The sequence below is a fragment of the Herpailurus yagouaroundi genome, unplaced genomic scaffold (genome assembly GCF_014898765.1).
Source record: "Herpailurus yagouaroundi ecotype Mexico unplaced genomic scaffold, PumYag 426, whole genome shotgun sequence".
In the NCBI taxonomy this organism is placed as follows: Eukaryota; Metazoa; Chordata; class Mammalia; order Carnivora; family Felidae; genus Herpailurus; species Herpailurus yagouaroundi.
The window spans coordinates 205,820-219,287 of NW_024412643.1; the positions used below are offsets into that span (position 1 = coordinate 205,820).

Genomic DNA, 13,468 nt, shown 5'->3' on the forward strand with positions numbered 1-13,468 from the left:
CAGATGGAAGTAGGAGGGACCTTCTGGAAAGAGAGCTGCTTGTGCAAAGGCACAGAGGGCAGAAAGCATAGGCTGTCCTGGGGAAGCACAGTTCTCTCTGGACCTGAGGCCCTCCATGTGGCACAGGAGGCTGGGGATGACCAGCACATCCTTGCCTGTCTCTACGTGCTCCAGGAGGTCACCAGAACCAGGCAGGGAATGTGGCCCACTGGGGATCCCCATGAGGAGTTGGCAGTGATGGAGGATCAGTGTGGAAGGTCTGTGCTGTGGCTGCACGTAGGGTCTCATGGTCCCCACCCCAAGTGCTTCTCACCCTTGAAGCCAGGTGCCCCAGTGAAGCTGTTGGGGGCATTCAACCTGGACCACAGCACCCAGTGGCCAGTGCCCTGAAAAGAGAGTGAGGACAGACTCAGTGATGGGAGCACATGTCAATTTTCTTGACTTGTATGACTTTATTTTCCCTCACTCCAAAGGATAGCAGACAGAAATCAGCACAAGCCAAGGTCCAGGCTCTGAAAGAAATTTGGGTGTTGCCCAAAAGAAGCATGTCATAAAACTGAGCACATGTTCCAGGCCCCGTTGGTCCCTGAGACACCCACTCCTTCCTACCAGGAGTGAATGGATTAACCCAGTTGTGTTCTCCGTGGAGAAGGCACTCCTACAGATGGCCACTGCAGCATCCTGTGTGACTCAGCATCTCCCCAAGCTGGGCCTGCTCCCTCCTGTATACACACTGCCATCTGCCACCTGGAGGAGCAGGGACAGCTCCCACTCCAGGTCTTCAATCCTCTGAGCCAGGTGGGCTCTTCTCACTCCCAACATCAGGGCCTCCTCTCTATTCAGGGCCCAGGTCCCCAGATTCTCTCCATCTGGGTCACCTACCTCTGGTGGGTAGGGTCTGTCTTCTTGCCACACATAAGGGAAGATGCTGGGAACCTCCTGAAAAGGACACAAACAGGAAAAGGAAATGTGGCCCCTGAGAGTTCTAAGTTCACTCTTTCCTGTATCCACCACATGATCTTGGCATGACTCTCGTCCCTCTGACAGTCTCTAGGCATTAGCACCCATCCAAATACTTGGGAAGATGCCAACAACTTACCTCCAGGGACTGACTTCACAATTAACTAACAAAGACATAGTGTTCCCTGAGTTTATGTTGCTACATTAAGGCACAACAACTAATTATATCATTACACAATCATCATGGTTAATAATTTGGAATAATTATTGAATAATTAAATATTGCTGTATTTTATAGCCCCTCAGCTCATCCTGTTTTTCCTTCCTTAATACTAGAGATATTTATATAATGTCTTTTCAAGCTTGAAGTTACCATGTTACTTTATCCTCACCAAATCATTTGAGCCCCTTAATGCAGTCAGTGATAGGTCCCTATGCATGGTCCTTCTACAGTGGAACTGATGTCACAGCTTCCTATCTGAAGTAGAGGGTGGCTGCTTAGAGACCCCACAGGTTAGTGTGACTTTTTTTTTTTGGAAAATCTCAGAGAAGGCCCTCCTGGGCCCTCACTCCCAGAGACCTTTCTGGTTGTGAAGAGGGGATTCCCCAGAAACACAGGTATTCTGGCACAGATGCCCACTCTGGGAAACCTGGTGAGAGGAGGTATCTCTGCCTGCTTCTCCACCACCCAGGGCATTGCCTGTGTTTAACAATTCAGCAAGGCAGGGATTAGGGTGAGATGAAGGAGGCATTGGCTTGGTGCAAAAGTTAAGAGTATGCCAAAAAACTCAGGTCAAATGAAATGATATTTTAATACAGTATTAAAAATCTCCAAGTAGCAAACTAAGGCCCACAAACTGGCTGTCTGCTTTGGTGAATAGAGTTGTATTGAGCTCAGTGCAGATACAACTCAATTATTCCCTTTTGTCTCTTGTCTTTGTCCCCTCCAACCTTTCCTATGTTGATACCTCCAGAGACTCAAATTAGGATGGGGGAGCAATCTAGATGACAGATGAATATCATGGAAAAGTCCTTGTTCCAGAACCATGTACTACTAGTTAGCTACATCTAAACAGCTATTTTTATTGCTCCCTTTTCATACTCTTCCTCAGTCTTTCCGAGCCATCAATTTACTTAGAGACCTGCAAGCCCAAGCTGATTGAGAGGTCCTCCCTGTCTCTAGAAGTATGTGCCAAACCAAACAGGCAAAACCAAACTTTGGTTGGTGGACTTTCTGGTCCCAACCCTTTCTATGGGGTCCTGTGACTCTGTGGGCCCCACACATGAGACCCAGCTATCTGTGGACATCTCAGGAGCTGAGGTGGTAGTCTGCTGGGCTTACCACAAATGTATTGCCTTCACTTGGGGGAAGTTGACCTGGTTTGTCCTTTTCCTTCTGAAGTTCTAGGGCTTGAGCAGTGAGCTGGAAGAACTCCTCATTCAGCTCATCCAAAGTGTTTTCCACCTGCCATATCTTCCTCTAGAAACAAGAGACACATGGTCTTCATTACTTTCACTTTTATTCTAATTTCATTGCAAATCAATTGAGCTCCTGTTCCATGACAGGCAATGGGATTAGCACCAGACATACAGAGTCGAAGTCAGGTCTGCTCTCAAAGAGCTCAAAGGTAAAGGCAAGTAAACTCAGGTGTACAATCCAGTATAATAAAGGCTATGGTTGGGGGGGGGGCACAGGAGCAAAAAGCAGGATGCCTAATCCAGGTAGGTATGACCAGGGAGAACTTTGCTAAAGTGGGCACATTTCAGCTAAATGTTATCAATTAACAGGAATTAGCTCGGTAGACAATGGAAGAAGGGCATGCTAGGCAAAGGGAATAGCATGTATGAAAACAGAGGTATGAGAGAGAACAGGGAACATTCATCCATCAGTCAGTCCGTCCATCTGACCATCCACTCATAAGTAAAGAAAACTTTATTGATCATTCAGTATGTGTCAAGCCAATGATTAGTCCTATAATTCCATTAGTGAACTTCCATGGGGTTTAAAGTCTATCAAGAATGGTGGACCTAAAAAAAAGAATTATGAGTGAAGAGTATTACCTGTGGATTGCTGTGGGAAGGTTGCTACGGGAAGTAGTAAAAGTTAAGTTTGGTGGTAGCATGGAATTTGTTTGGAAAAGTGGAAGGAGATGATGCTGGAGAAATGGAGGTAATGTGGGAGCTAGAGACAGTAGTACACCATGAGCCCTGTGTGCTAGTCTCAGCTATGATGGCAGAGACTTTCTTATTAATAGAATTCAATTTGTTGGAAGTGTCAGCCCTGCTGAAAAACAGTTTATTTCAGCCTCTCCTGTAGATTGAGATTACCATATGACCACATTTTAGCCAATGAGATGTTAAAGAAAATTGTTGAAAGAATGAATTGTGGAAAATGTCTTCAAAAGGAGAATTGACTTTAGGGTGCCTGGGTGGTTCAGTCAGTAAGCATCAGACTCTTGATTTCAGGTCTGTCATAATCTCATGATTTGTGGGATCAAGGCCCACACTGGGCTCTGTGCTGACAGCACAGAGCCTTCTTGGGATTCTCTCTCTCCCTCTGTCTCTGCCCCTCCCCTGCTCATGCTCTCCCTCCCCATCCCCCAAATAAATAAATTAATAAACTTAAAAAAACAAAATAATAAAAACAAAAAGAGATCTGACTTGGTCAGCCTGTTATCTTCCCCTTTTACCTTCCTGCATGTAGCATGTGGGTATTTTTCCTTAAATACTAAGGTGTTAACTACTACTTTGGGGAGGTGTTGAGGTCATGAGGCAATTTATGGTGGGAACTGGTCCCCGGTTGCCTGAGTAAAGTCTGGACTCAGGAAGTGGCTCTCTATTCTCTGAATTTAAATTAAAAACCTGCATCTTACCTGAGCACATGGCCCATTGCTGAGCAGGCTTGTTGCTCAAGGTTGAGGTTGGAACAGGTTTGATGTGAAGAAATTGGAACCATAAGGCTAAGCACACTATTAGGATGCCAGATGAGAGAGAAAGAGAGCGAGAGTGAGAGCGAGAGTGAGAGAGAGAGATATTAGGAAGCTAACCTCCCAAGAGAACTGGAAGAAACAAACCCCATAGTATGTAAGTGGAGATAATCACAGTTGCCCCACAGGGAGGCCTGCACAGAGGAAAATTCCCCTGAAGATGACTTGTCGGTGAAAAGGTAGGTAATCCAATGGCACAAGAAACAGCTGACCTGATAAAAATACCCCCAAGAAACTGGACATAACAGTGAGATCTGAGCATGACTGTCATATAAGCATGTGAAGGAAGACAAAATAAAGAATAGAATCCATAAAGCAAGCACAGGAACATTTTAGAGAAAAGTAAATCTAGAAATGAAAACATATGAAGAGAATGACAATGTGATTGATAGCTTACATGTAGACCCAGTTGTAGTGAGTTTGTAGAAACTTGTGAGGAAATCACCTGGAAGTCAGATTGGGATACGTAAATGAGAGGAAAATAGCAAACATAAAGGAGAAATGAAGAAATACAGAGGTAGAAATTTCAAATGTTGCCTAGCAAAATCCATTAATAGATGGTGCTTTTTGCCTATACATCTTTGCAAGTGTCTGTATTGTGTGTTCATTTTGCCATCTTATTGGACACCAAAATGCCTTCCTGAACTGTCAGTTCCTTGAGCAGAGGTTTGGGTTTGTCATGTCTGTGGATCCCCAGCTCCCTCACACTCAGCCTGTCTCCTGTAAATGCTGGTTGAAAAAGATGGGGATCTCCTTCCCTTGCCTCATTTATGTTTCTGAATCAGGTCAGGCAGGATGATACAGAAGAAAAAGCACAAGTTTCTGATGTGGACAGAATGGGATTTGAAACTCTCTTGAACAAAGTTACCTTCCTCTCTGAGGTTCAGTTTCCACAGCTGAAGAATCAGTAGGTCTGTCTCAGAAGGCTGCTGTGAGGTTCACATTGGTGTGTGAAAGTGACCAGCACAGGCCTGGCTCACAGGAAGACACGCTTTCTGTCTGCCCCTCTTGGGCACTGATGTGACTCCTTGTGTATTTGGCAGAGAGAAAATTAATCATGGCTTAGTGCATGGGGATGAAGGGTAAAATCATTACTATCCATTTTGGATACCAATGGTTTCCCATGTCATATAGTTCCATTGTGTCATGGACTGTCACAATATCTGCTATTTCACTTTATGAATAAGGAAAGGAAAAAAATGTCCTTCAGTAGAAAGAATTTCCCAGTCTGTCCCCACCCTGGGTTGTATGAGGAAAGAGTTCCAGTGAAATCTATAGGACTTGCTATGCCTCTATACTGGTGTCACTTGTTTTAAGTGACTGAGCAGAAACTGGAGTTTCTGAGAATACTCTATGTACAAAACACTATGTTTCATAGGCTTCTTTCCCACTTCCATTCCCATTACTACCAGATCAGCCCTAGTATCTTTTGATTAAAAAGAAATGAAAAATATATTTGCAAATGACATATTGGATAAAGGGTTAGTATCCAAAATCTATAAGAATTTATTAAACTCAACACCCCAAAAACAATTCAGTGAAGAAATGGGCAGAAGACATGAATAGACACTTTTCCAAAGAGGACATCCAGATGGTAAACAGACACATGAAAAGATGCTCAACATCACTCATCATCAGGGAAATACAAATCAAAACCACGATGAGATACCACCTCACACCTGCCCGAATGGCTAAAATTAACAATTCAGGAAACAACCGATGTTGGCAAGGATGTGGAAAAAGGGGAATACTTTTGCACCATAGGTAGGAATAAAAACTGGTGAAGCCACTCTGGAAAACAGTATGGAGTTTCCTCAAAAAGTTAAAAATAGACCTACCCTATAACCCAGCAATTGCACTAGTAGGTATTTGCCCAAAGGATGCAAAAATACAGATTCGAAGGGGCACATGTACCCCAGTGTTTATAGTAGCACTATCAACAATAGCCAAATTATGGAAAGATCTTGAATGTCCATTTACTGATGAATGGATAAAGAAGATGTAGCATATCTATCTATATCTATATCTATATGTATCTATCTATATCATCTATATCTATATCTATACAATGGAATATCACTCAGCAATCAAAAAGAATGAAATCTCGCCATTTACAACAATGTGGATGGAACTAGAGTATATTATGCCAAGTGAAATAAGTCCGTCAGAGAAAGACAAATATATGATTTCACTCAAATGTGGAATTACAAAACACAACAGATGAACATAGGGGAGGGGAAGGAAAAATAAGGTAAAAGCAGAGAGGGAAGCAAACCAAAAGAGACTCTTAAATACAGAGAACAAACCAAGGGTTGCTGGAAGGGAGTTTTGTAGGGGGTTGGGCTAAATGAGTGATGGGCATTAAGGAGGGCATTTTTTGGGACAAGCACTGGGTGTTATATGTAAGTGATGAATCATTGAGTTCTCCTAAAACTAATATTAATGCACTATATGTTAACTAACTTGAATTTAAATAGTAAAAAAGGAAATAAAAGACAAAACTATGCCAGAACAAAAAAATCTCCCAACTTCTGTTTTTCTCATTGTAAAAGGTATTCCTGGTTCAGTGTAGAATATTAGTAAATATAACATTTAAATATATAAACAGGGGCACCTAGGTGGCTCATTCTGTTCAGAGTCCAACTTCGGCTCAGGTCATGATCTCATGGTTCATGGGTTCATGCCCTGTGTAGGGCTCTATGCTGACAGCTTGAAGCCGGGAGCCTACTTTGGATTCTGTGTCTCCCCCTCTCTCTGTGCCCCTCCCCAACTTGTGTTCTGTCTCTCTCTCTCTCAGAAATAAACAAACATTAAATGAATTTAAATAATATAAACAAGTACATTAATATCATGATAACCCACTGAGGTGGACTGCATCAAAGGCTCTACTTCTTCCCACCCTTTGGGCCTGGGCCCATTGCCATGCTCTTCTGCAGTGCCCTCCCACAGTGGGTGGGCTTTTTTCTCACAGCTTTAAGCTGAGCTCCACCATCTGACTTCCTTTGGCCATTAAGATAGGCAGAAGTCACCTGATGCTAGTTTTGAGCCTGGGACTCAAGAGGCCTTTTGTGATTCTGCCAACACCTTAAGAAGGACATGTCCAGACTAGCCTGCTGGCTCTGGGAGGAGGAGGAGAGACTTTGGATGCACAGTTGCTCCCAGAGTCTCAAGCAAGCCCAGTCTGGAGCTGGAACTCAAGTGAAATGCAGACACCTTGTCAAGACCCAGAACTGAGGGGTGGGCCCAGACCAGATCAGCTGAGTTCCCAGACATCCACTGCTGGGAATTTGTGTTGTTGGTCCTGCAGCAATAGCTGACTGATACTCAGTAATCATTCTTACATTTCAGGCCTTCACATTTCAGTTTCTCTCTCTCTCTCTCTCTTCCCCCAAGATAGTTTTACTCCTGCTTTTATGGCTCTCTGTTTCTCATGTGTCTTTTTAACAACATATATACCCACATATGAAATCATGTTACATGTGCAATTCTCTATCTTCATCTTTTACCTTAATAACATTGAAAATTCTCTATAACCTTATTTTTTATAAAGACATTAATATTTTATGACAGAGCTCTACCAGAGCTCTATAACCCTGATATAAAAAATTTCAATGTCCTTGTTTCCTCATATTTGCCTGTATCTAAAAATTTTTCCCCTTAGAGAGATTCTTAGGATTGGAGATATTGAGTCAAATGGAATGAATAGTTTAGAGACTTTTGACACAAATTGATGGATTGTTTTCCAGGAAGGTTTTAACTTTTTATCCTCAACCAGCTGGATGTGGGAGTGACTACCTCCTTCATTCTCACAAATAATTAATACTTTAGTTAAATGTTTTAGGTAGATAAAAAAGGGCATCTAGTTTAACTACTATTTCTCTGATTCTTTGAACATTTTTCATATAATTTTATATGTCTGTATTTCCTTTCTCTTAGGGTCATTTACACATTTTCCTCATAGAGCAAAAGTATCTGTTGATGGTAAATTTTTACCTAGACTCCTGTTTTATATTATTATGTGATCATAACTATTATTACTTTCATTTGGGATTTTTTACCATTGTTTTGAAGATTCTTTTAAACCTTCACAGGATCCTACCTCTTGCCCTTGTGAATATTATAGATGCAGGGGCCTGGGACAGCACCCCTCCCCTGCCAAGACAGGCCATGTTGGCATGCAGATTATGCCAAGTTTAAAATAGTCAAGGCTCAAAGGACTTGACCTTCTTCCACAACCACCTAAAATAATTTAGATAGAGGACCTGCTCCAGGAAGAGTGATGTCACCATAGAAAACTACATTGTAATATGAGCCAGGTGTGGTAGACAAGGAGGAATGGCGCAAGGCCTGTTTAATCAAAGTCCTCTCTATGTCCTATTGTTTCTGGATGACCCAGTAAACATTTATTGACTGAAAATTTACTCTTTTTCATCTTCCTGTGAATTGAATTTCTTACCTTCTTCTTAGTTCAGGACATACTTCATTTTGTCCGACTGACTTTAGAATCTGAGGTCTGTGTGGATTCCCCATACATACAAAATCAAATTTGATTTTTTCCTGTTAATCTGTCTCATGTCAATTTAATTTTTAGTCCAGCTAGAAGAGTCTCGAAAGACAGAGAAAAATGGTTTCCTCCCCTACACGGACAATCAGTGAACACTTAATGAGTGATTTTCTTGGCCAGTATTCTTTAATCCTAATTTCTTTTTCCACAAAGTATCACTTCTACTCATATTTTCTCCACCCCTGTATTTGATTTCTGGGCCCCAGAATCATATACAGTGTGTAGGTAACAAGCAGTGTTGAAAGATGGGACAATTGGACAGCTCAGAATCCTTGGAGGTGACAATGAGAGGTTGGAGGAGATGGTGGCCCATAGCACTCCCCGAGGTGAAGAGGACCTTGGTCACAGAGCCAGGATCCTACCTGCATCTCAGGAAAGGCTCCATGCCTGTGTCCAGCCCCGATGATCCACAACCTAGAGCCTGGGCTCTCAGTGCCTCCTCCTTTGGCAGCACACTGGGGAAGCTGTCCAGGTCCCAGGTCCTGCTGAGAGCTGGGAAAAGGGAATGAGAGACACCCCTTTAGGCCTCTGCTGCCCAATAGTACATCTTCCCAACCAGAAAAAAGAAGACATTGGCCACTCTTAACTCCTCCCTGAGGAGTCTGGGATTAGAGAAGAATGAGATTATTCATGTGACAGAGAAACTGACAGATGCATAGATTCCCTGAAGCTGCACCCACATAGCTGTCCCTGCCTCAGCAGGTGAGTGACTTCTCAGTGACAGGTACAGAATATGTCACTGAGAAATATGCCAACTTGGCATATTGATTATTTTGAGCTGAAGGCAATTGAGAAGAAACAGATATAAGGAAAGATCTCTGCCCTTACCCTATTTTACTAAAAGCAGGACATACATTTTAAAGATGCCCTCCTCCCTCCTTCTCTAGGAAGGGCAGGAGTTAATCCCCAAGGTAACTCTAGATGTTTATCAGCCTGGAATTGGCACCACAGGAATTTACACAAAAACCTTGCTAAAACTAGCCCTTATCCACCACTGGTTCATCCATATATTTACCTTCTGACAATTTGACACCCAAGAAACTCAAAGACCATTTATTTTGTCTTGTAGCCTCTCTAAAAATTTACTGTTATTTTATTAAGATGCTGTGTAAGCCCAAGTTCTCAACACCCTTCCTTCCTTTACTCTTCACCAAGTGCTTTCATGTGTATGTGCCATGTGCATGTTAATGCTCATCTTTTGTTAGTCTAATTTACTGGGCCCTAGCCAAGAACCTAAGATGGGTAGAAGAAAGGAATTTTTTTCTTTCCCTATATCAGGCTGGTTGTGCCCTGTGAGAGCTGTGTCTGTTAGAGCCTCCCTAACTGGTGTTCCATCTGTGGCTCAGTAACTGCTTTGTGCCCTCACCCTTCAGGCCTGGGACAGGGAGATGTTGGCCCAGTTCTGCTTGCTCTAGGGAACTGTGTTAGCCTTTGTGGTAACATGTATCTGCCCACACCTTTATATGTCCTCCTTTATTACATTTCTCTCAAATTTTCCATCTAGAAGGTGCTTGTTTCCTGTTGGGATCCTGGTCAGTACACTGCTATACTCTTCAGACTCCCTTTGGGAAACTCAATTTTCAATCTCAGTTTCTGTCCCTTGATATGAGAGGGGTGGACTATCTTCAGTGAGCCTTTAGGCCTCTGGGACTGGTTGCAGTTCATGAGCCATATCTGAGCTTTCTCACCACCATGTTTTTGTCAACACTGTTCTCCTCCAGGAACACCCTTCCTCAATGCCTCTGCCAGTTAGGACCCTACTCTTATTTTAAAGCCTATTTCAAAGAATACTACCATCACAAAAACCTTTCCTGATCCTTGCAGATGTCTTTAAACCTCTATAGCCTTTTATTACAATCACTTGTTCTTCCTGACTCCTTCAGCTCTGTATCAAAGACAGCAATAAATATCTGTTGAGTGAAATTATCCTCAGGTTGTAGGTCATGACACTGGCTGGAAAGCCTGGGTGGCTCAGTCAGTTAAGCATCCAACTCTTGATCTCAGCTCAGGTCTTAATCTCAGGGTTGTGAGTTCAGGCTCCATGTTGGGCTCTGCCCTGGATGTGAAGACTACTTAAATAAATAAATAAATAGGCACTACTTTCAGGGAAGAGCCCAGTCTAGCTAGGTCCTGGATTATAAATGTTGGGGAGGAAGAATTTCCTCTGCCCTTCAAGGTCCTTTTAGCTGGACTAAATCAAATTGACATGAGACAGAGTAACAGGAGAAAATCAAATTTAGTTTCACATGTACAGGGAATCCACACAGACATGAGATTCCAAACACAGGGAAAATGAGGTGTATGTGTCATCCTAAACTAAGGAGAAGGGGTAGGGGTCTGGGACTTCAAAGGGAAAGAAAGCAATTCACGGGGAGAATGAGAATAAATGTTTGGTAAACAGATGGTTGCTGGGCCCACAGAAACAATGAGACATAGAAGGTTTTGATCAAACAGGCCTTGCTAGGTTCCTCCCTGTCCACCATACCTCATTCATATTACAATACTATGTACTACATGTACATATTACATGTAGTTATCTATGGTGACAGCTATTTTCCTGGAGCAGGTCCTCTACCCAAATTCTTTTAGGCAGTAGAGGGGGAGAAAAAGAGTTTTTCCTGAGTCTGCTGGATTTTGATTGCTTCTAACTCAAAATGATTTTCATGCCAGAGTGGCCTATCTTGGGCCAGGGGCAGCCCTTGGTCCCTACACTAACTTGCCTTTGTGTGATCCTTCTTTCTGGAGTCCCTGATCCTCTAGGAACCCAGGCCCCATGACTTTAGCAGGAGAGTCAAGATTCCTCTCCCCTTGTCTGCAAGAGACTTCATTTATGTAAGTTTTCTAGGCAACCTAAATAAGGAAATCAATGGAAAAGAAGTTTCTGGGAGGAAAGACTGTCGTAGCTTTGGTGGAAGAATTAACGGGGAGGTTAGTGCAGGGTGGGCTCTGAGACTCAGATCCCTTGCACTGATATCCCAGCTCTATCATAAAGCTTGGCCTTTCTGAAACCTGGTTCTCTCATCTTTAAAATGGAGCTGGGGTGCCTGGATTAAGTGACTGACTCTTGATTTTGGCTCAGGTCCTGATTTCATAGTTGGTGAGTTTGAGCCTGGTATTGGGTTCTGCACTGGCAGTGTGGAACATGCTTGGGATCCTCTCTCCTTCTCTCTCTGCCCCTCCCCCACCTCTCTCTCTCTCTCCTTTCTCTCTCTCTCTCTGTCAAAATAAACCTAAAAAAATAAAGGTAAAATGGAGCTAGCAATAGTATCTACTTCACAGGGTTATTGCGAGGATTAACTTAGCAGATAAAGTGCTTACCTTAGCACCAGGATACACAAAGCATTCAATATGACTACTACCACTTATGATAATTAAAAGGGGATGAAGGGAGGAACAGAGCATAAATCTAAATGCACAGAGAGAAATCAAGTCTACACAAGCAAATAAATCCATCTTAGCCTCTTGGTCAACTTGGAGGAAGAACACAAGCCCACATGGCTACACCCCAGAAGAGATGATATATCAGAAGAAGGAGCATTGGAAGGAAGTGGGGTGGGGTTATAAAGTCTAGGGTCAGCCAGAGTGAATGTGACCTCATCCCCATGGGTGGGAACAAACCCAGTAAATGACATGAGTTCTGATGAGTTAAATCAGTGACCTCTTGGTAAACCAAAGTAGCTGGGACAATAGGGGAAATTACTATGGGCAGAGCATCCTGAAGCCTTCAGCTGGATTTGAGTGGGTTAAGCTTTAAATGAGGTGTTGGTTATGGAAGATAAGATTCTCAGTACTAGATGCTAAGGGCCACACCCAAAGAATATAGCTGCTGTGTGTAAGCTTTGGTGCTGATGCCTGTCCCCACCTTGTACTTTGGTTCTCCTCATCCGGTGGTGGAGGCTGTGGCTGCAGGGACATGTTACTTGCCAGTTGAGGGTTTTGTTGGTAGGTGCGAAGAGGCTGTTCACCAACCTGAACAGAGGCCTTGGAAGAACAGATAATCCTGTAGCTTTCCTTCAGTTCTGGGCTCAGTAAAGAACAGTAATGGACAAGGGCATCATTGCTGAACCACTATGGACACCCGCACTGATCTGAACTTGGGATTCTGTTTCTTGGTGTGGCCAGGCCACTGACTGCCTAGTGCTCTTGGGGACCCCAAGTGTCTGCTCAGTAGTAGATAAGACCTGATATGTATCATGGTCTCTCTTTTCTACATCCCTACAGGTGCCTTGGGAACACATGTTGCTGTGATGGATTCTGCCCTATTGCACTGGGGTGTGCCAGCCAGAGACTCCTGAACAGAGGCCCTTTGAGTCTTTCTTCCATTTGACATGCTGCTCTCAGTGTAGGATGCATGAATCGTGCTTCCCTTTTGAGCTCTGTGTAAGAGGCCAGATCAACAAGGGACTGGGGAGATTGTCTCTGACACACATCTTGGTGGAGATAAATAGCTGAAGACAGGGGTTAACCTAGGAGCACAGGCAGCACACTCTGCTTTTCTAGCAGAGTGCAGAGCCACCTGAAGAGTGTGAGGCCTAAGCGCATATGTGCGTGTGGTGTCTGCGCATGTGTGTGTGTGCACGAGTGTGTAAGTATGAATGTGCGCATGTGTGATGTGTGCATGCATGTTTGTGTATGTGAATGGTGTTTTGTGTGTGTGTGTGAATGTGCACGTGTGTGTGTGTTTGTGTGCACGCGTGTATGCCAAATGAGTCTCCACGAGGTCAGGGTGACACTGAAGCTGTCTGAATACGCAGGTGCACTCTAGTGCCCTGGGGAGCTTTCACCTTTCTGTTGGCCCCAGCTGGTTGTCCGTGTGCGTGAGAAAGTGCTGATGCCAGTGCCACAATCACTCTGTCAAGTTCCAGCTGAAAGCCCAGGGGTGTGACACTGGGGGTGCGGCCTGGGGAAGGAGAACACAGAGAGTAGCCTGAGACCCAATCATCTCGTCTGACCACAG

At 43.6% G+C, this 13,468-nt stretch overlaps 1 protein-coding gene across 1 annotated transcript in view; it reads right to left on the minus strand.

Annotated features, from left to right (window-relative positions):
* Window positions 1-427: 427 nt before the first annotated feature.
* LOC121022559 (multiple epidermal growth factor-like domains protein 6) overlaps window positions 428-13,468 on the minus strand; it is a 68,301-nt gene continuing 55,260 nt past the window's right edge. The window contains exons 49-54 of the mRNA XM_040463755.1: window positions 13,296-13,411; window positions 12,374-12,492; window positions 8,874-9,003; window positions 2,303-2,440; window positions 883-939; window positions 428-512 (exon numbers count right to left, since the gene is read on the minus strand). Of these exons, the coding sequence (XP_040319689.1) occupies window positions 489-512; window positions 883-939; window positions 2,303-2,440; window positions 8,874-9,003; window positions 12,374-12,492; window positions 13,296-13,411 (584 nt within the window). The 3' untranslated portion in view covers window positions 428-488. The remainder of the gene's footprint in view (window positions 513-882; window positions 940-2,302; window positions 2,441-8,873; window positions 9,004-12,373; window positions 12,493-13,295; window positions 13,412-13,468) is intronic.